The sequence below is a fragment of the Heteronotia binoei genome, chromosome 21 (assembly GCF_032191835.1).
Source record: "Heteronotia binoei isolate CCM8104 ecotype False Entrance Well chromosome 21, APGP_CSIRO_Hbin_v1, whole genome shotgun sequence".
Taxonomy (NCBI): domain Eukaryota; kingdom Metazoa; phylum Chordata; class Lepidosauria; order Squamata; family Gekkonidae; genus Heteronotia; species Heteronotia binoei.
Window position 1 is genome coordinate 153,273,508 of NC_083243.1, and position 23,135 is coordinate 153,296,642.

Consider the following 23,135-nt stretch of genomic DNA (forward strand, 5'->3'; position numbering starts at 1 on the left):
TTTGAAAATTTTATTTATTTCTTATAAAAATTAAATGATAGCCTTATAGTTGGGGGTGGGCCTCATATGTCTCCTGGCAACCAATATTTTTAGACCCGGTCTGCCACTGCTGTGGGGTGGCTATCGCTCTCTCCAATGTCAGGTGCCTGGAACTTCTGACATGAGTTTGTCCCTTTAAGGGGGTAGGGGAATGATCTACTGACAGCAAGGGAGACTGCTTTGGCCTACCCTTCTCCATTCCTTGCCTGTGATGTGTGCTTGGCTCAGCCCCCTTGTCACATGATCCTGATTGGTCCTGGCTGCTCTATCAGCCCTGTCTATCAGGTCACCTCCCAGCAACACTATCACAGACCACCACAGTTGCCATGGACTTTACCGCAGTAGTGCCCAGGAAAATGGGAAAAAACCCAGATTTTCAGCTGACAGCGCACAGCAAAGGATTGGTCTGCCTGACTAGGATCTGGTAGACCTTTTTTGAATCCTCATTTATACCATGGAAGCTCACCTGGTGACCTTTGGCTGGTTGCATACTCTCAGATTAACCTACCTCACAGGGTTGTTCTAAGGATAAAATGGAGGAGAGGAGAATTTTGTAAGCCAATTTGGGCCATCATTGGAGGGAAAGTAAAGTATAAATGAAGTAAATAATAAATAATAATGCAGTATTATGTAATTAACACAATTTATATAGGCACTCCTATGACTTTATAATTATCCACAATGGCTTTAGGAAAAACAGCTGAGAAGTTAGGGAGCTCCAGCAAAATGTCCCATGTTGGGGTTTAATCCTCAAAGGAAAGCAGGTGTTGGCCACAGCACTTTCCATCTTCCCTGTTTCTGTGTCCCTGAGGAACTGCAAATGTACTGTATTTTTCAATTGCTTTATAAATGCTCAGGTTAATGTGCTTTCATCTCTAGGTAAGTGCCCATGTAACGAAGGGTGCATGTATTTATATTATCTCAGGCACAAGTGTGTTGATTTCAGAACATACCATGAACATATTTTGACCTCATAATGGAGCATCAAATACACCTGAATTCCTTGACCATGTAAAAAAATGTTCTCATTTCAACAACCATTCAATTTTTGCCATGTATTTTATACAAACCATCCAAGCTCTCCTGAGTCAGTTCACCCTTCTGTTCTCACCCAAACTCATTCTCATCTTCTCATTCTCTTTGTGCAATAAACTAGAGATACCCCTCTTCTGCAGGCATGAGCCCTTCAGTCAGCATGGAATGAATGAAGCAGCCTGGGGGCTGGTTTTAGCAGAAGATCCACACTTGAGGGAGCTGCAGCGGTAAATGGGCTCTCTCTTTTGATATACAGCCATTTCTTACAAAAACTCTAGGCCTAGCAGCTCAGAGGAAAATGATGTTTTCAGACTCCCTATACACCAATATTGTTATCTTTAACATTCACACTGTTTCACAATGAATCTTCACCTTCCATTTTCACTTTCCACATCCCCAGAAACCAAGAATTTATTCAAGGTAGGCATGTGTCACAAGACTCAAGTTGCTTTCCCACCCAGGCCAGCTGTGAACAGCAGTGCAAGTGGGTGGGGCAGGGGGCACAGAAGCATCTTTGCACTGCGAACAGCAGACATGCAATACACCTTCCTTCACTTTCTGATGCTGATTTTCCTTCTTGGCTAAAGCTGGAGTCTGCAGCCAGAGCAGGAGAGAGGAATGGTCTCTTGTGGAATGGCAGCTTTAGACAATTTTATTGGCTGATGAATCAGTTCTTCTCTGGCCACCTTCCAGTAATGCTGGATTGCCTGTGAGGAGACCGAAAAGCAGGTTGCTCTGCCTAAGGCTGTAAAAGGATTTGTTGGGAGTCTGACGCTACACTCATGCCTTGCTGCACAGTGAGTATATTAAGAGAATATCGCTGCATGTAACTGGGATGATTTACTGAGACCCTTAATTAAACATGCCGTTTCAGTAGCTGCTGCTGAACTGTGCCTTTGTTGCAATCAATTGAGTGCATTTGGATCTCCCTCTGATGATTTCCTTTCAGCAAGATCATAGATGATTTAAGCCTTTTGTCCTTAAGGGGAACAAAGATATTTATCTGCAAGATGTTGATTTCATCTTTGGCTGCAGCCTTTTGCTGCCTCCCATGAGTTAATTTAACTTGCACCATACTAAAAAGCAACCCTGGCTTCATTTAACGATAACTTCTTTTAAAGTCCCCCCCCCCCCCCCTTCTGTGGGTTATTTTGCAAGGACTTGATTTCTGGATAAGTAAAAATAGGGCAGTGTAAGAATGGGAAAAAGAGCTTTCGCTTTTCCCAGCTGGAAAGTGTGCTGAACTTAAAGAGACAGGATACTGCATTGCACCTAAATTACTTGCAAACAGTTCCCCACTTCCAGTGAAGACTTATGGAAGTGAGATTCAAACCTACTGCTACCTGAGGAATTGCTGAGGTCTCCCAATCCCTGGATGAGCTTTAAGGAAGAAATGCAGCTGTCTCAGACTGCAGAATGGTACAGGGAAAGCTGCAGCTGAGCTGGAGGGCCTGCCTACTTTCCCAAGTGCTGTTGAATATTTTAAGTTGTGATCAGAGCTTGCTTCAGTGCTCAGCTCAGCAGTATGAGATTCTTGGGCTTTGGGGTAGCATTTTAAAACATGCATATTTCATCACCTGACAGAGAGATTATTAAAATGCCCTTTCAAATGGCAAGAACATTTGGGAACAACCAAGTGAGAGAAGTGGTAGACTTTGAGTAGTGAGAATTATGTGGCTCCAGGTAGTTATTGCTCCGCAGGCACTTCAGTGATTGCAAGCTGTGCCCAACAACCCTTCCTATATATTTCAGACCCTTGAGGGGATTCTGCTGTTATATTTTCATGAATATAACAGCATATAACAGTTAAGTCATGCCAGTCAGTCACTTGTTTTGATTTGTAGTGCCATTCTCTGACCTGAGCTGGCTACAGAAGTTTAATTGTCATAAGAACCTGCTACCTTTGGTCCCAAGTAGCAGGTCTAGATGTTAACTACTTGCAGCTCCCACCCCTTATTTTTCAAATCCTACAGTATCTCAGAATGGTTGTTTCAACATTCAGAATGGCTGTTCTGTGGTAACAAACAGTATTTTAATGTGCAAGGAGTATCAGTCCAACCTCAGCCATGCTCATGCTTCTATTATTTTGTGTGAATCAGAAGGACATAAGGACAACCAACGGAAACATATGTGACTGAAGTGAACTGCTTATACATATAGAACGCGTAAACAAACCACAGGACTTGAGACTTCATGTGAGGGGGGAATGAGACACACAAGACTGTAACTCATCTCCACATACCACTACATAAAGCACAACTAGCTGAGGAACTGCAAGAACTGGCCCTGAGGGATGTCCAATGAAACAATGGGAAGGAAGAAGGAGGTGGTGGCAGTTAGAACTGGAGAATCAGATCAGATTTTGTAAACAAGTCTGAGAACTTGAAAAAATGAGTTGTTCCAGCCATGGCTATAGGATAAAAATGTGCTCCTGAGCTCCTTGGATGAAGAGTTGGATGTAACTATTATAAATAAAGTAGAAATAAGGCCTGTTGCGAAAATAAATACAGTGGACTCTAGAAAGAGGCTATGGGCAAATGCCCCAGCCTTGGGCACTCAGCGTCAATTTGCTGTTGTGTCATAGCATGATGATTATCATGCAAACACTGAAGATCAGCATTCCTTTTGTCTGCAGTGCATTGTTGTCATAACCTTTTTCTGATGTATTTGACCTTGCAGTGTTTAGCATCAGTGCATGCTTGTGGTATGATCTGGGGATTTTTTTTTGGCCTGGCAAGGTTGTCTTAGAGTATGTGCCTCAAGGTGCCCATTTTCTGTAAGGGAAATTATCTGACTTCAGCTTTCCATCTTCTCTCCCTTCCCTGCAACCTCTACCTAGGAGAAAGTCTTTCTCCACAGTGTGGACCAAAGCAGGAGGGAAGGAACCTCATCAGGGTAGATTGACACAGTGGTCACCCTGCAAAGCAGCCATTCTTTCCAGGGGAAGTGATCTCTGCCATCTGGAGAGCAGCTGTAATTCTGACTGATTTCCAGCCCTCACCTGGAGATTGGAAACAATGGTTCCCCCAGGTGGAAATGGCTGGTTTGGAGGGTGGTGTCTGTGGCATTGTATCTGTCTCACCCCTCTTCAAACCCACCCCTCTTCAATCTCCACCATCTCCAGACTCCATCCCTCAATTCTCCAAGAATTTCCCAATCTGGAGTTGGCAACCCTGTCTCCTTCCCAGACAACCATCAATCTACCCTTTTCTATCCCTCTGACTTCAGCTTTCCATCACCTCCCCACTCCCTGCAGCCTCCACCTAGCAAAGGGACAGTCTTTCTCCACAGTGTGGAGCATAAGAACATAAGAGAAGACAAGTTGGATCAGGCCAATGGCCCATCCAGTCCAAAACCAAGTGCCATCAGGAGGTCCACCAGTGGGGCCAGGACACTGGAAGCCCTCCCACTGTGCCCCTCCCAAGCACCAAGAATACAGGGCATCACTGCCCCACACAGAGAGTTCCAACAATACGCTATAGCTAATAGCCACTGATGGACTTCTGCTCCATATGCTTATCCAATCCCCTCTTGAAGCTGTCTATGCTTGTAGCCGCCGCCACCTCCTGTGGCAGTGAATTCCATGTGTTAATCGCCTTTTTTTCACGAGCTCTCGTATTGTGAGAAAGGAAAAAAAAGGACTTCTTTCTCTGCCTTCCCCGTCCATGCATAATCTTGTAAACCTCTATCATGTCACCCCCTCAGTCGACATTTCTCCAAGCTAAAGCGCCCCAAGCGTATTAACCTTTCTACATAGGGAAAGTGTTCCAATGCTTTAATCATTCTAGTTGCCCTTTTCTGCACTTTTTCCAATGCTATAATATCTTTTTTGAAGTGCGGTGTCCAGAATTGTACATAGTATTCCAAATGAGGCCATGCCATCGATTTATACAGGGCATTATGATACTGGCTGATTTGTTTTCAATTCCCTTCCTAATAATTCCCAGCATGGCATTGGCCTTTTTTATTGCAATCGCACACTGTCTTGACATTTTCAGTGAGTTATCTACCATGACCCCATGACTGACTCTTGGTCAGTCTCTGCCAGTTCACATTGCAAAGCAGCTTACATCATTCTCCCATCTTCTTTTTGATATGCACAACAACCCCATGGGGTGGGTTAGGCTGAAAGTCTGTGACTAGTCCAAAATCACCCAGTCCAAGCTTCCACAGCAAGAACCTGGGTCTGGCAGACCCTGCTCTGAAGCACTGGCTGTCATAGGGGGGCTGCTGCTGAACAAGAACAAGCAGCCAGGCCTAGTTAAGTCATGCCAGTCAGTCAAGTGGCATTAAGTCAGGTTGCCTAGGGTAGCCAACCTCCAGGTGGAGCCTGAAGATCTCCTGGTATCACAACTGAAATGGTATCTTTAACTGAAAGTTAAAGAAAATGGGTTCAGAAAACTGAGGCCTAATTTATGGTATATCACAATCAAAAGGGTATCTTTCTCTTCACCACCACAGAAGCAGATGCAAGCAAACAGCAGCAAGGAGCTGTCCAATCTAGAGTTCTGCTATATCCAAGGTAGCTGAGTATTACCCTATCTATGAGAGAAATATTTTGAACTTGGAAGCTTAGACTCTTCACCAGCAGCTTCCAAGTAGAGTAACTGCAGGATTTTATATAGTAGTCCTGGCAACTTCAGCCTCCGTAGTGCATCAGTGCAGGCCTGGATCCTAGAAGTATTTCTGCCAACAATTTGCCTTCTAGGAAAGGGCAGCATTTTCTGCCAGGCACGTGGTGTTCCTTGTAATGTGTCTTCTGTCTGGTTTTACTGTTGCTGCTGTTCCTGGGAATCTGGAATCATGGAAGGAAACTATGGATCAAGGGATACAACCTAGGATCTCCATGTGCAGCAGTGTATAAGAGCAGAGTGTGCTCCACAGCCACAGAGTTTCTACTTGAGTCTGCAGGATGTACCAGGTTAGAAATGAGCACTGTTTCCTTTTCTGAGGAGGTTTCCTAGAACTTAGGGAGCTAGCAGGCCCTGATGTGGGTAAAGGAAGATGTCTGTGGAAGTTTTACAGTAATTGTACAGATGCTCTTCCATTTTCCGATTTAGAGTCCTTATGAAAAGAAGAGGAAATGTAGATGATGGGAAATGTTACAACGTTGTGTGTGCAATATAATATATCATTTGTTGCAATGAAATGTAATCCATTTAATAAGGAAGAACATAGCTTCCAGTTTCTTACATCTGAACATGCAAATATGTACATGCACCCAAACATCAAAACATTTATTGTAAATGGCATTATTCCGTATTGTCATCCCCCACCCATGGTTCCTAGTATTACCTCCTCATTCCCCATTATAGCTATCCACAGTTTACAAAACACTTTCATTCACCACTCTCAAAATATCATGTGAACTGGTGAGATCCAAGCTTTCAGGCTCAGATGCTTACTGGCCAGTGATAGAGAACCAGGAAACTGTCTTTCTTCTTCACATAAAACCACAAGGGGCCTACCTGAAGGTTTGCTCATACAGTTGCAGTTGCCTGGTTCTTGTGATTCTGTCTCTTAAGAGCAAATAATTGTGCAGAATGAGGCCATCATATCTGGTGGCCTCTTTGGAGAGGACTTGTCTCACATGATGGAGAATAAAAGCATGAATCTGCTTCTTCATCATAAAAGCTGCATTGCTTCTTGAGTAAGTTTCTGAAGCAGGTCTGACATCTAAGATGGCTACAGCCTTCAAATATAATAAATCCTATGGGTGTTGGATCCAGTTGCTGGACCTCTGTGCTGTTGTCACAGGACCCAAGTATATCAGCATTCCAGCCTCTAACAGCACAAAAGAAAATTGACAGAAAGGGTGTATTAATGTAGGAAAGTAATACTGATTAGCTATGAATATGCAAAATAATCCTCTATATATTCCAGTGTGTGTGCTTTTAGTATTCAACGGTGTTGATATTCAGAATAATTGCTTCATTTTGAGCTATATAACTGGCATTTTGAACAATATGATTTATGGAATTAGGAGAGAACTAATGTATGATCTGTTGCTCCATTCAATAGCAGTGGAAAGTCCAAAATCATGTTAAGTATATGATATTTCATGAGCCTATTATACAGAGTTGGGGCATAATATCAAACAAATATTGCTAGGACTTCTGACTAAGGTGTGGATTAAATATCCTGCTTGTGTGACTCACTCAGCAAATTTTGTGTCCAAAGAATTAATGCAATGAATGAATTTTAAGAATAAAGAAAAGGAACAAAAGTGATTGATTTTGAATTGCACTTTGTATTGCAGTATATTTCTCAACTTGAAAATTGCACCTTGGCAGGAATAGTTTTTGCACATGGTTAACTAGATGTTCTAGATGGTTACTGTGACATAGCTGACTGCTCCACTAGATCAAATGAGATGGTGTTACTAATTATTGCAGTATGCCGTTAACAGCAATTACCTATTAACATTTTACATATGAACAACCGCAGAAACCTGCATATAATTTGTCTCTATAAAAATATATTTAAAAGTATTACAAAATTGGATAGGTGCAGAGGGTGGTGTCACTCACTGCAAGCATTATCTGAGAAAGAGATCTCATTCCATGTACATTTATGATGGCAGTGGATGCTCTGACTGCAGGTGGACCTTTATGTTCCTGTCATATCTCCAAATCCAGAGTATTACCTTGAGAGGAGGCACCTGGATTCCCTGCAACAAATAGGTAATAAATGTGCACTAATTGCTGGGAAATGTGTTGTGTGGATTATTGCATAGTTTTATCTGAAGCTGCTCACACTGGTTTATTTACAAAGTTAGTCATCATCAGTCTATTTCTAGCCTATGCTGGGGGACTGCATTATAACTCCATCCATATTGTAAGCATTTCCCAATATTTATGACAGGGGTTAGTAAGGGATCATTACAGCAAACCTATTTGGGGCAGGTAGGATCCCATTGCAAATGTTTCAGCCTTCATTGCGCTTTAATGGCATGCCATGTTGTACCTGGCAGAAGAGGAGAAATTGTTTGCCAAACTTATAGGAAACAAATATTTGTCACCCACTAGCTCACATAAAATTGCGAACAAAAAGTACACACCAAAAAGAACTCTGCACCATCACAGGTCATCTGATTGGCTGCTGAAGATTTGCCAGAATGGTGTACTTGAACATTTTAGGATCAAGGCCAAATTTTTTAAATCCCAAGATTAGTAAATGTAGGCATGTGTAATTGTTCCAAATATGTCATAAATTCTAAAGCATCAAAGCTGTCCATTATCGAATTTTTCAGAGGCCTCTTACCATCTAAGAATGAAGAGTGCATATACAGACCCATAAAAATTATGGTAAAACTGTAACACCCTGATCTTACTAACTTATCAAACATGGAAAGTTAACCGAATATGGAGTATTGAGAAACATTTGAACACTTTGCAGAATTATGCCTCTCCTTTAGAGAGAAGAGAAAGCAAAGAAGCACATTTAGTGATCCAGACATTATCATTGTCAACAATAGTGCTGACCAAGGAATAAGGAATTGTTCTATTTTGGATGAGTTTATACTCCCCCTAAAATATTTGTTTCACAGATTGGGGGACTATTAAATGTCCAGTAGCAGCAATGGATCTAAGCACTAGCTGTTTGCTTTTGTTTGCTACTTTTGCATTCCTTCCTAGAAAAATGCAGTCTGTTCACATTCATCCATGTTCTGATCATTACTAGACTTTATCACTGCAATGTTCTTTGAAGACCATGGCTTTTTTAAAAAAGCGGAATGCAGCAGAACAGAGTTCCAAACAGAGGGGCACCCATGTTTGGTGTAGTGGTTAAGTGTGTGGACTCTTATCTGGGAGAACCAGGTTTGATTCCCCCCTCCTCCACTTGCACCTGCTGGCATGGCCTTGGGTCAGCCATTGCTCTGGCAGAGGTTGTCCTCGAAAGGGCAGCTGCTGTGAGAGCCCTCTCCAGCCCCACCCACCTCACAGGGTGTCTGTTGTGGGGGAGGAAGGTAGAGGAGATTGTGAGCCGCTCTGAGACTCTTCGGAGTGGAGGGCGGAATATAAATCCAATATCTTCTTCATCTTCTTCATGTATTTCTCCTTCATTTCTCTCTTGAGAGTTCCAGCATCTTTTTTTTTTTCAGAAAAAAAGACCATTCAGAAAATTCATTTAGTGCCAGATGTATCAGTTAGGCTTCTGGCTGATAGTTCTGCGCCATTCTAGTTGCCACTTTGTTTCTGAAGATAGTTCCAAGCATTGGTGCTTCCCTTCAAAGTCATAAATGGACTGGAGCATAGGTGCCTCATAGACCATCTTCTCTCATACAAAGCTGTCCAAACACTAAGATCAAAACTGAAAAAAAACTGTGATATTACTAAATCAAATTATAAATATATATATTTAAAATATAATTATCAATACAAAATACTCAATAACACCTTGATAACATTCAATACCAACCCAATACACAAATATTTTATAGAAGTTCATTAATAAATGTCAACATTCAAAAACATCTTGTACTGTAGAAATTCTTTACATAATTCTTGAAAAATATATAATCAACTTGCTGAGATCTGTATTGATGACAGCCAATTAAACATCAACTTCAATAAAGGAATCCTATCCTTATGTTTCCTTTTGTCATACCAATGTAGACTTCAAAATGCCCATATCGGCTTCTTTGATATAATGAAAAAATTATGAAAGAATAAGAAACAAATGTCCTGGCTGACAGAACTGCTAACTTATAAATCTGTTCCATCTAACCATTTTGTCAAAGACAGAACATTCTGCCGGTCTCACAAATCATTCCTCACATCAAAAAGGGGGACAAGGAGGATCTGGGTAACTACCAACCCATCAGCTTGACATCTATACCTGGAAAAGTTTTAGAACAAATCATCAAACAGTCAGTCCTAGAACATTTAGAAAAGATGGCTGTGATTACTAAGAGCCAACATGGGTTTCTCAAGAACAAGTCATGTCAGACTAACCTGATCACGTTTTTTGAGAAAGTGACTACTTTGCTGGATCAGGGGAATGCTGTAGACATAGTTTATCTTGATTTCAGTAAGGCTTTTGATAACGTTCCACATACTATCCTTGTTGACAAGTTGGTAAAATGTGGTTTGGATACTGTTAGGTGGATCTGTAACTGGTTGACAGATCGCACCCAAAGAGTGCTTGTGAATGGTTCCTCATCCTCTTGGAGAGAAGTGACAAGTGGAGTGCCTCAAGGATCTGTCCTGGGACCTGTTTTGTTCAACATCTTTATAAATTATTTGGATGAAGGAATAGAGGGAATGGTTACTAAATTTGCCAATGATACTAAATTGGGAGGGGTTGCAAATACAGTAGAAGACAGAAACAGGATACAGAATGACCTTGACAAGCTGGAAAACTGGGCTAAAACCAATAAAATGAATTTTAACAGGGATAAATGAAAAGTTCTGCATTTAGGTAGGAAAAATCCAATTCATGGTTATAGGATGGGGAAGACTTGCCTTAGCAGTATGTTCAAAAAGGATCTAGGGGTCTTAGTGGATCATACGCTGAACATGAGTCAACAATGTGATTCAGTGGCTGAAAAGGCAAATGCAATTTTGGACTGTATCAACAGACGTATACTGTCCAGATTGCGTGAAGTGATGGTATTGCTTTACTCTGCTCTGGTAAGACCTCACCTGGAGTATTGTGTTCAGTTTTGGGCACCACATTTTAAGAAGGATATAGACAAACTGGAATGGGTCCAGAGTGGGGTGATGAAGATGGTGAGGGGTCTGGAGACCAAGTTCTATAAAGAAAGGTTGAAGGAGCTAGGCATGTTTAGCCTGGAGAGGAGGCAGCTGAGAGGTGATATGATCACTATCTTCAAGTACTTGAAGGGCTGTCATATAGAGGATGGTGTGGAATTGTTTTCTGTGGCCCCAGAAGGTAGGACCAGAACCAGTGGGTTGAAATTAAATCAAAAGAGTTTCCGGCTCATCATTAGGAAGAACTTCCTGACTATTAGAGCGATTCCTCAGTGGAACAAGCTTCTTCGAGAGGTGGTGGGCTCTCCTTCCTTGGAGGTTTTTAAACAGAGGCTAGATGGCCTCTGACAGCAATGAAGATCCTGTGAATTTAGGGGGAGGTATTTGTGAGTTTCCTGCATTGTGCAGGGGGTTGGAGTAGATGACCCTGGAGGTTCCTTCCAACTCTATGATTCTATGATCTCACCATAGACTCACAGATTATAATACATTTTAAAAGACGACCTCAGCATCTCACAACTATTTCATTCATCCAAATGCTTTTTTGCAAATGGGGGCCATGCACACCTGAATTCCAAGTGGTGAATTTGCCACTTGGAGTTTAGATGTGTGAGGCGCTGGCATGCCCACTTGCAAAAACTATTCTAAGGGAGAGTTCCCTTTGAACAGTTATTGCAGGCCAGTGCTCATGGCACCTCCGATGAGGCTACATCCCTCATTTGATGACATCACTTCTGTGTGGTGTCATTACACTGGGGACATCCTCTCCCTCTCCAGGAATGCCCCCCGAAGTCCCCTGCCAGCAATGAGGCAGGACCTGGAAACCCTACTCACAAGATGTTTGTTGTGGGGAGAGTAAAAGGCAGGTATTGTAAGCCACTCTGAAGTTCCTTCAAGTAGTGAAAAGTAGGGTATAAAAAAAACCTATCCTCCTCCTCCTTCCTGTGTTTGGGGCCAAAATACTGCTTTTGTGTGTACATTTGTTTTAAGATGAACAGGCAAGGGAAGGGAATTCACCTATTGGCTCTGAGCAACTGTGTGCTGGGGAAGAAGATATATTAATACAACACATTTCAAACAGTCATGTCTCATTACAAATAGTCATGGTTTTGAGATCTTAGTGACTTCTTATCTATTTTCTCTGAGTGCTAGTTTTTTTCAGAGCTGTCAGTACTGTGACTGTTATGATAAGCATGTTGCTCGTCTTTGCCATTATTGCTAAGTTTACTTGGCAGCTTTCATATCAGTTTTAGAACCAATGACTGACAAAGGAATATAAAACTTTAGAAACATCACTGAAATAATGAGAAGATCAAAAGTATAATAACATAATATTCCTTAAGGCACAATAACTAAAAAGCAGCTGACAAGAATTAGTACAAATGAACATGAGTTAGAACATGCTTTCATTGCCAGTTCAGTGGTGGTGATGACAGTAGAGAATATATACTTTCCTGGCACTGTTCTGTCTGTGCAAAGTAGTGCAGCTGAGTTACCTGAGTTGCAAGGAGAGTTTCTCCATTTGAGCCTCTTACTTGGAGGTACTTGTTTTGCAAGACATTTCACAGGCAGTTTTGTTCAAATTTGAATTTGACAGTTTCTTCAGGACAATCACAGGTTGTTAGCAGAGCCTGAATTCTTAAACAATTGATTGAACTGAATGATTGAATTTCCATTGTTGTAGCAAGGAGGAGGAGGTGGTGGTGGTGGTGGTGGTGGTGGTATTGGATTTATACCCTACCCTCTACTCTGAATCTCAGTCTCAGAGCAGCTCACAATCTCCTTTACCTTTCACCCTCACAACAAACACCTTGTGTGATAGATGGAGCTGAGAGAGCTCTCACAGAAGCTGCCCTTTCAAGGGCAACTCTGCAAAAGCTATGGCTGACCCAAGGCCATTCCAGAAGTTACATGGGGAGTAATGCACCTTTTCTATGTTAAAGGTAATTGCCCACTCTGCCTTATTACAGTTTGTTGAGGTGGTGTGACTGTCCTGGTTCAGAAACTGGTTAATGATGTTGCAAGGGATTATCTTGATCTTGTCATTTCATGGTGCAAATTCCCTAAACTAAAGGAATTCAAAGAACTGGTACTCACCCCAACCCCAGGCCATTTAGGCCTTTACAGGTATCTAAAAACTCTCTCTGCTTCCATATGAACCTGTTTGATCAGTAAGTGCTTTGGCTGAGGCCTCGCGTCTTTGTGCTCCAACTTTTGAAGTGAGGTGGGGTGTGTGGCTACCAGAGACAGGAAATAAAGTTCTACTGCTTCAGACCAACACAGTTGCCCACTTGGATCTAGAGACAGGAAATGTTTGTCATGGAGCTTTGCTTGTGGAAATTCCTTCCTCCATCTATTTACCTTAAGAGAAGATATTTCCCAGTCATTTAATGTTCATCAATCATAATCTAATCTATTTTTCTTTTTAACCTATTGCTAATTTTTCTACTGCTTAGTTTTTGTTATGGATATGCAATTTTTTTCACTTACTAGCCTGCTTCTCTGAGACTTGCACAGCGCAAGTCAATAAAATCTACATGAGGAGACATCCAACAGGACCACAGAAATCTGAATAAGCATAGTACATTAGACATGACACAAAAGCAGATATAATGCAGAAAAATAGTATTACATCAGTATGAATGTGTGCTTTTTGTAGATTTTGGTATATTTTGAGGTCTGTTCTGTAAACCTCCTTGAAAATAGCTATGATCCGGAATAACTGTTTTACAATTTTGAGTTAATCATTTTAAATTATATAAAAAAACAATATACAAACATATAATGCTCCCATATGCATTACTATTCCATGGGAAATAGGCACAATATACATATGTCCTGTAGTCATTTCCCCCCTTCTGTCTCTAAGTATAGCAAAGCTGTCAATTGCTGAAGTCATGCAGCAGTTTAAAAAAAAAGAAAAAAGAAAATGTGTGATGTCTAAAAAACAACAACACAGTAGTGCATTATAATGTAAAATACATTGTGAGAATTTTCTTTTGTATTGTTAAGATACCATCCTTATTCTCTTGTATCGGTTTTCTGTTTATCATCATCATCATCATCATTCTAACTCACTAACAAAATAATATGATTAACGTTGAAGTTTTGATTCAGCAACTCAAAATCTCTAACATAAGATTGGTTATACATGCCCACAGTTCAGAGGGTCCCTCTTCAATTTTCATCCATCTTAATGTTTTTTTTACTAGAGCCAGTTTGGTGCAGTGGTTAAGAGTGGTGGACTCTAATCTGGAGAACCCAGTTCAATTCCATACTCTTCCATATGATGCCAGCTCAGTGATCTTGGGCCAGTCATAGCTCTTTCAGAGCTCTCTCAGTCCCTAACCCCCCACCCCACAAGTCTAGCTCACCACTAGCATAACACTAAGAGCTAAAACTTGTGGTTGCCAGTCAGTCTTTGGATCTCCTGGCTATTCTACACACAATGCCATACAATAATTTCATTTTAACATTTTAAATTCTTTTTACAGAATTGCAACTGAGGTCTTCTTGCTGGTAGGGTGAATGTGTGTGTGAGAGAGTGTGATGTTTTGTGTGTGTGTGTATACACACATATTTCTCCTGTCCTGGTGCTGCTTTTGTTTTGGATTTTACAAAAACACTGGGATAAAATAATGGGATCAATCAACACAGAACTGATAATGAGACTACCCTCAGGTCTCTGGGGGAGAATCCTATGTTCTGCTTCTAATCTTTCTTCAGTCCGTGAACTAGTACTGACTATGTACTGTAATCTTAATGAAGAATCAACTGCAAACACTGATATCAGTTTCATTAAAATCAAGGAGCAATAGTAGGATATAAATCTAAGTGAATTAAGCATAAACTGAAGCCAATCAGTATACTTCAAGTTTGCTTTAGGGTGATGGGTTATCTTTTAAAATATACCACAGCCTTGGTGGAGGTGGTAAGAGATGCCTTTCAGAAACTAGCATAATGTGATAACACTGATTTTAATTATGGCACTCCTGAATCAAAGCAGCCACAGGGAATGTATCTGAATGTCAACATACTTGACACTATCTAAACTTGGGAGGAGGAAGTATCTTGTATGCTGACAGAAACACATGAAACAAAATCTAAATTCTTAGCATTCTTGTTTCCTAAAGGGCTATGGAAAAGACATGTAGCAGCACTGCTTCTCGGATTTAGGCTTATTCAGTTGAGCTATTCAGAGTCGTAAAAGATTATGCTGTTAAAGTGATACATACATTAGCAAATTTGGAAAATGCAACAGTGGCCACAGGATTGGAAAAAGTCAGTTTATATTCCAATCCCAAAGAAGGGTAATGCCAAGGAATGTTTAGAATGTTCTGAGAAACCTGTATAAGGGTCAAGAAGCAACGGTTAGAATGGGATATGGAACAACTGATGCTGGGAAAGACAGAAGGCAAAAGAAGAAGGGGATGGCAAAAGATGAGATGGCTGGACAGTGTTACTGATATAACAAACAGGAATTTGAGCAGACTTTGGAGGATGGTGGAAGACAGGAGGGCCTGGCGTGACTTTGTCCATGGGGTTGCAAAGAGTTGGACTCAACTGTGCGACTGAACAACAACATGTATTGTACATGTAACATTTTCTATGACTGAAAAAATAAAAACATATACCGTATTTGCCGGTGTATAAGACGACTGGGCATATAAGACGACCCCCCAACATTTCCACTCAAAATATAGAGTTTGTTATATACTCGCCGTATAAGACTATCCCCTCTTCCGCACACCTTCCACACACCAAATAAAAGGTAAAAGAACATCCAGCCCACCCCTGCATCTCCCTGTGACCGGCACTAGTGCGCAAGTGCGCATGTGTGAGCTCTGTGTAGACAAGGGGCAGGCTGGAACACTGCTGCTTCCCGCCGAGCAGAACGGGCTGGTCACGCCGAAAAGGCTGGCACCCCTGTCTCACTGCTGATGCTTGCCGCAGCCACACTGATGACCCGCCGTGGCCACACTGGATACCGCGTGATACTGGATGGTATGTAGAATGAGGTGGGCGGGCATTGGGAGGCCACTATGGGCACCGGGCAAGCATCGGAAGGCCACTATGGGCAGCTATGTCTATCCCAACTGAAGCGCACCCGGCGTATAAGACGACCCCCCCACTTGGAGGCATGTTTTTCAGGGCAAAAAAGTAGTCTTATACGCCAGCAAATACTGTACATAAGTATATACACATCTTGAGACATTCATCATGATTGCATTAATATATCCTAAACAAAGCACGCTCATATTCTTCCTCACTCCTTTGTCCTCCACTCATATGGCATATGAAAAATGGAGACTTACTGCTTTAGGAAGTCATCAATAGAACTACAATTTGCTGTGGTTCTGAATCCAGCCACTGTAATATTAATGGATATGGTGTATGGCAGAACCATAGCTGTGGCAAGGAATACAAATTCAATAAGATCCTAGTTCACAGTCTGAAAGGTTGATAAACTATGGTTGAGCAAATGGGACAGAAGGGCATTTATTTATTTCTACTCTTCCTTTCCAATAACTCAGGGTGACTTGCAATATATAACAAAATCAAACTTGCACAACCATCAACAGACAACAACAAAGAAACCTGCCTCCAAAAATATAATAATTAACACTCTAGTCCTTGGTAAAAACTGTCTTAAAGAGGTATTGGGCCAGGGGTATTGAACTCATTTGTTATGAGGGCCGGATCTGACACAAATGAGATCTTGTCAGGCTGGGCCATGTTGGACCGGGTCACGTGTGTACCTATTTAAGATTAGGTGTCAGAGATATAAACTTTTAAAAAGACACAGACAAACAGAACTAAAGATTTTTTTTGTTTAGGCTTACAATAAAACATGCTTAAAACATTAGCACTTGTTGGTCTTAAAGGTACTTTCTTTGTATTTTTCCCATGGGATCCAGGGAACTCTGGCTGTTTCCCTCCCCAGGGGTCCGGGGGGGGATCCTCAACCAATGGAGAAAATTGAGGTTTTGTGCAGTTGAGCAAGCCTTGCAAAGCAAGTTGAGATGCAGAAGGAAGCAAGAGAGAGGGAGAAGGAAGCGGACAAGAGACAGTTGCTCGGGGACTTGATAGGAGCCCTCTGTGGGCCTGATTTGGCTTTGGGCCACATGTTTAACACCCCTGGTATAGACAAAAGGCTAGAAGAAATTTAGCCTTTCTTTCCAGTTCTGTGGGCCCATGCTATAGGATGAGGGTGGCAATGGAGAAGGTTCTCAATTGAGTAACATGACCCAGCTGTGAAGGAACTGGTGAGCCAACCACAGGTTCCACACTGGTTCATACAGGAAGATAAAACAAATGATTCCAATATGGTGAGAAGAAAGGGTACTACTCAGCAAGTAGGAAAAGGAAAGGAAAGGTTCCCTGTGCAAGCACCAGTCATTTCCGACTCTGGAATGATGTTGCTTTTACAACGTTTTCACGGCAGACTTTTTATGGGGTGGTTTGCCATTGCCTTCCCCAGCAAGTAGACACCATTTCTATATTCTGGGTTCTTTGTGGGTCCATTCAATGTGCATAATCCTCTGCTAAGGAACGCTTGCTGTATTTGTGAACATTGAAGAGGTATGAAAGTTAAAGGAGGCTAGCTGTTCCATTTCCTTTGCATTCCAAATAGGGAGAAAAAGTACGATTTCTAATAGAAGATACCAGGGGTGGCCATTGTTTCTTGCAATGCGATGATGACACTGTGTATATCTTCTCCTACTGTCAGTTCCCAACTAATACCTTAACTGATGTTGTCCACAGAATTCCACTTAAACAGTTTGTAACTTAAAAGATGTGGCTGCACTCCCCTTTAAGATTTGGGTTTAAAGCTTGGTATAGTTTTCTTGGATCAGGCACTATTCCTGGAAGTCGAACTGGTGGTAGTGGCTAACAGTACTTCTTACTAACTTTAGCTGGATCATAATTTTTTTAACCAATTTCACCTGGAACCCTTTCCTGGACACCAATAAATGGATAGGGATTTGCTTGTAAAGTATATCTTATTCAAATCTAAACTAGGTTATTATAATGCGCTCTACATAGGCCTAACAGAAGAGTGTCCCAAAGCCACAGTTGATACAAAATGTGACTTGCCATAGTATCAACAAGAGTAGACTATGCATAGCATATAATGCTAGTTTTGTAATACCTTCACTAGCTTCCAGGTAGTTTCTGGTGACACTGACATCCACTAGTTTTTTTTTTTTTTAAGCCTTTTAGTGGTGTAGCCTTGGAAACAACTATAACAGCCTTCACCCATATGGACCTACTAATATTTTAGGATATTTTTTTGAAGTCCTGATGTTCGAGATATGATGAGTAGAAGCTCCATGCTCTTCCATAAAATGTAATGTAGATGATTTGTCAAAAAGCATAACAAGCTCTGATGGTGGCGGGAATTTGCAGCACTCATCAGTATCTTTGATATAGACTTGAGCAAAGTCTGGTCTATGCATGCAGGGTGGTGTAGTGGACTCAAAATAGAGTGGATATCAGGTTGCAGATGGAATACTCCCCTCTCTCCCCAGACTTCTGCTTGATTGGATTGACTGTTTATATCATGTTGTAATAGACGGCAATGCCATGTGTCATTAGTCACACAGCCATCTTAACTCACAGCTTGCCAGACTTGGTCTCTTCCTGAGTAGAGAATTCACCATGCATTATCTAAAACAATGTCTTTGCAGAGTATAATCTGGATGATCTCACTGAGAATCTGTTTTGCTTCTGACACTGGGTTGTACTTAGCAATGCTAAATCTAATTTTAGAAGTTGCAAATCAGTTTTGAGAAGGACAAAAAAAGCAGCACTACATGAAAGGCATCTTCCCCCCAGACAGTTTTAGAGGTGATTCACACATACATGTACAAAACTTCGTAATGCATCACTGATGACTTATCACTTAGTGTCTTGCCTTAGAAGAAGAAGACTGCAGATTTATACCCCACCCTTCTCTCTGGATAAGAGACTCGGAGCAATTTACAGTCTCCTATATCTTCCTCCCCCACAACAGACACCCTGTGAGGTGGATGGGGCTGAAAGAGCTCTCATAGAAGCTGCCCTTTCAAGGACAACTCTTGAGAAAGCCATGGCTAACCCAAGGCCAGCGGGGAGGGGGGGTGGTACTAGAGTTTTTGCCGCCTCACCCACCTGCACCCCCATCCCTGACCCCCATGGGGGTCTTTAAATGGGGGAGAGACACTGGGGCCAGGCTCAGAAGGAGAGCTGGGAAGCTGGGCTCGGATGAGAGCACATGCCAATGTGCCGTCCCTCTGCTCTGAGCTTCCCAGGTCTGTAACCCAGACAGCTGAGAGCACCATGCCTGGACGGCCCCATTGCTAACAGGCCACAGACCAGTCCCAGTCCATGGCCCGGGGGTTGGGGCCCCTTGCCCAAGGTCATTCCAGCAGGTGCAAGTGGAGGAGTGGGGAATCAAACCCAGTTCTCCTAGATAAGAGTCCGCACACTTAACCACTACACCAAATATGCCATTGAAAAGTATTGTGCTTGAATTAGCATTCTGGGGAGGCAGAGAAGGATGAATGTTCTCTCTGTCATTAGTATGAACATGGTTGATTCACACATGCAAGTTACCCCTTAGTGTGGGAGTAATTGAATGTGGAGCATGTACCTATGAACTCATTCTTACCAATCAAACAAACCCAGTTCTTCCCACTAATTCTAAATCTTAGATGTGGCAACAAGATACCTCTTGAAATAACCGATAAAGTCCAGGTCTGTTGCAAATCTCATTTTGGCCTCGAACTCAGCCTTTTGCAAGCCACTATATGTTCACATGCATACACATGTACATGCTCTTGAGGGGGCAATTCTGCATTCTGGAAGATGACAGATGGCATTTATGAAATGCTTTGAATATTTGAGAGGTGCTGAATACATCCTGGTTTTGACATATCTACCAGGCTAGCTATTAAAACAAACAGGCCTCAACCTCAATGCTAACTGAAGTGTAAATTTTAAATTTGTATGAATTAGCATATACAAATGTGCAGAGATAGGTTTTCCTCTTCTGGGATGGATGGAAACCATCATCCACCCATGTCACCAAAATATGTTCTCTTACCTAGCTTGTTAATGTAATTGAAAATGACTCAGTTGTAGGGCTTTTGTGAAAGAATATGGTCTCTTTGTTCCTTTGATCTGTTCTATTTATGCAGTTATTTAATGTTAATCTTCTGTTTAGCTTTCTGTCTAAAAATATTTCAAATAATAGATTAATATTAGTTAAACCATTATCACTAGTGCAGATATAATGCATCATTTATTCTTATTTCTGTAGGATTCATCATATTTCCTAGAATTAGATGATGTAACATGGATGCAACTTGCCAAGTATAGTCTAGTAATTTTCAGTAACAGGAGGCTTGAGAAAGACTTGAGTTTTAATCTCCAGACTTGAACAGTTGTTGCTTAAATGGTTATTTTGTGTTTTCTATGAAGTCCTGTGAACCTCTAGCAAGCAGAGGTTCAGTAAATGTCTTGGCAAGAGGGTAAACTGTTTCTAAAGGCAAATCTATTCGACAGACCTAAAATGGTTTAATAGTCATTCATTTCCCATGGGGAATCCTAGGAGCTATAGTGGTGTGAAGGGAACAGGAATCCCTAACAGAGAATTCTCAATGGCCGACCAGTCTACAATGCCTATGATGCTCTCGGAGAGACCATGACAATTAAACCAGTATAAAACCAATATGTTTGTAGTATAGATAAGAAAACTAAGTAAACAATTTAGGAAGCTGCTATTAACCCTTTGGCGATAGCATTATTCATGTTCTGAAAACAATATTTCTTCAGAGTCAGTATGTTTACAAGTTTGTGTTTGTCTCATTTCCCCAGATCTACAACCAAGAAGTTTTGTTCATTAATTTACATTTGGCATTTAAAAAAAAAAAAACGAGAACAGCTTGTTGAGGTTCTCCTCTTCCCTCTTAGTGATTAAAATTATTTTAGAGTACATTGCCATTTTACCCACATCTTTATATTTCAATTTACATTTTGACAGTTATTCTACTATTTTTAATGAGCTGTTCCTTAAGCTGCTGAAATCCTCTGGCATGCAAATATGTATTTAAATTTTGAACGTATTTAGAGGCAACTGTCTTTAGTTCTCCAAGGGACAAATCAGTTAGTTGAATGGTATCATTTCTGTTGGAAGGATTGAATATTTTCATGTGGGCCAAATCAGTTATCTTGAGTCAGCTTTTGTGACAGGAAACAGAACAGACTTGTCCAGTGGGCTTTCATCAATAGTGCATTTCCTAAATAGTTTACTCTGAATGGAGACTTATTGTAGAGTGCATTAGTGGTCTAGTTTGATGTTGCTGTGGTGTGGATCCAGGAGGCCAGATTGGCTGGATTAAGGTAGGGGGTCATCTTCCATGCTAGACTGAGTTGGAAGAAAATGCCTTTGGCGGCTTCATTACCTTGCTTCTCCAACAGTAATATTGCATCCAGTACCCAAGTATCTTAACAGAATCCCCAAGGGTTATTTGAACCCAACTGAAAGTGGGGAGCACAATGTCCAAGATATTTGCCTTCTTCTGTTTATCCAGGGCTTAGTTTCAATTGGTTCACAACAGCCAGGCTGTGATTCAGGACTTCTACCACATCACCAGGAGAGTTGGATAAGAATATATAAAACTGGGTATTGTCAGCATTTTGATGATAGCCAATCCCAAAAACTAGAAACAATTTGTCTTAAGGGCTTTACCTATAGAGGTTGGAAAACACAGGGGACAGGGTTGCAAGCTGTGGATCCCACAGGATAGGTCCTACACTGATTAGCTGGTCTCCAGTGACAACTTACTGAGTGCAGTCTGTGAGGAAAGATTTGAACCAGTGCAACAAACATACTCTGATAGTTATATTTGATGATAAGGACTCACTGATGTGTTCTTTAAATTACTTTAGTAATCAGGATGGGCAAGGATCCAGGGCACAAGTAATGGCCTTCACAGATCCCAGGATCTTTTCAATATCCATCATGGAAACTGGGTTAAAACGGTCCATAAACAGACCAAGTGGTGTATTAGGTATTTCTTCTAGCAGACCTGTGATACAACCAGCATCCAGATTAGAGTGTATTTTCAACATTTTATCTGCAAAAGTATCACTGCTATACTGGGAAGTGCTCTTAAAAATTGTGTGCAGCCTGTAGTATAAAGGAGCGGCATTCCATATAAGGAAATTACAGGAAATGTATGTGCTAGAAAAATCAGTGTCATATGGTCAGTAACCTAGCTGCAGGGGAGAGGCAGTTATGCTGGTGGTTGCTTCCTCTTTAAAATGCAATACTCTGTAGATCCATTTATTATTTCTATTCTCAGACTTTAAAATAATACTTCTGGGGGAGTTTTGCCCACACTGAGAGCTTATTTTGCATTCAGCAAATAAAAACAAACTGGGCAAAATGGAGTAGACAAGATGGGTGTGCTGTTTTGTGATATCACATGGTCATTAGTGTAAACATCCTGAGATTTGTACAGATATGGTCCATATGGCAGTAACAAAGGAATGGTGATGCCATCTGCTGAGAGAATGCCCTTTTCTCAGTAACAAAATATTTGATTTATGAAAAAATGCAATATCTCAGCAACAGAAATCTTGAATTAAATTAAAATGTCTATCTCACTTGATCATTAAAATCTCTCATGAAAACTCTTATTCCATGAGACAGCATATCTGCAGAGGAACAAATCAAATGTTGTCTTGCACAAGGGGGCTACGCAGCAGGAGGAAGAAGAAAGTTGGAGACAGCTCTTCTCAAAGACCTGTATGGTTTTGAGAAGCATTACTGCACCAAGCATTGAATTGACCCTCAGACTTGAGTACTAGTTTCCAAATAAAATTTTGTTACTAATGATAGTTTAATTTTGCTTTATTTTTATTTATTCGTTTCAGGAGTTCTATTCGTGTTAACACAGATAGAGAAATGTCTAGCTGCTTATTTTACTTCTGTTTTTCATTTCCTAATAAATTTATGGAAGTCCATTGTAATTCAAGTAATTTTTTTCACCATTGTTACCCAGACCTCTTGTTATTATTCTAAGGAGTGAAAGACTTTTTGTTGGGAAATACATGTTAAATTGGAATGGCTTGGAATGGCAATAATTGGAGTCGAGGCTTAAGTTTATCAAAAGAAATAAAGTTTACTAGAAAACATCAGGATAGGGTATTTGGGATAAAACAGAAAAACAATTTAGCATACCAGCTATTATAATAATAATAATAATAATAATAATAATAATAAATTTTTATTTATATCCCGCCCTCCCCGCCTAGGCAGGCTCAGGGCGGCTAACAACAGTTCAATAAAATTAT

At 41.0% G+C, this 23,135-nt stretch overlaps 1 protein-coding gene and 1 long non-coding RNA gene across 2 annotated transcripts in view; one reads left to right on the plus strand and one right to left on the minus strand.

Moving 5' to 3' along the window:
- The first annotated feature begins 1,841 nt into the window (after positions 1–1,841).
- OSBPL5 (oxysterol binding protein like 5) overlaps positions 1,842–23,135 on the plus strand; it is a 256,002-nt gene continuing 234,708 nt past the window's right edge. Inside the window, exon 1 of the mRNA XM_060263167.1 lies at positions 1,842–1,871. Within this exon, the coding sequence (XP_060119150.1) occupies positions 1,857–1,871 (15 nt within the window). The 5' untranslated portion in view covers positions 1,842–1,856. The remainder of the gene's footprint in view (positions 1,872–23,135) is intronic.
- On the minus strand, positions 15,419–15,977 carry LOC132590283 (uncharacterized). Its single transcript, XR_009556654.1, has 2 exons — positions 15,841–15,977; positions 15,419–15,506 (listed from the first exon to the last, which is right to left on the minus strand). It is a non-coding gene; the product is annotated as an uncharacterized LOC132590283 (long non-coding RNA).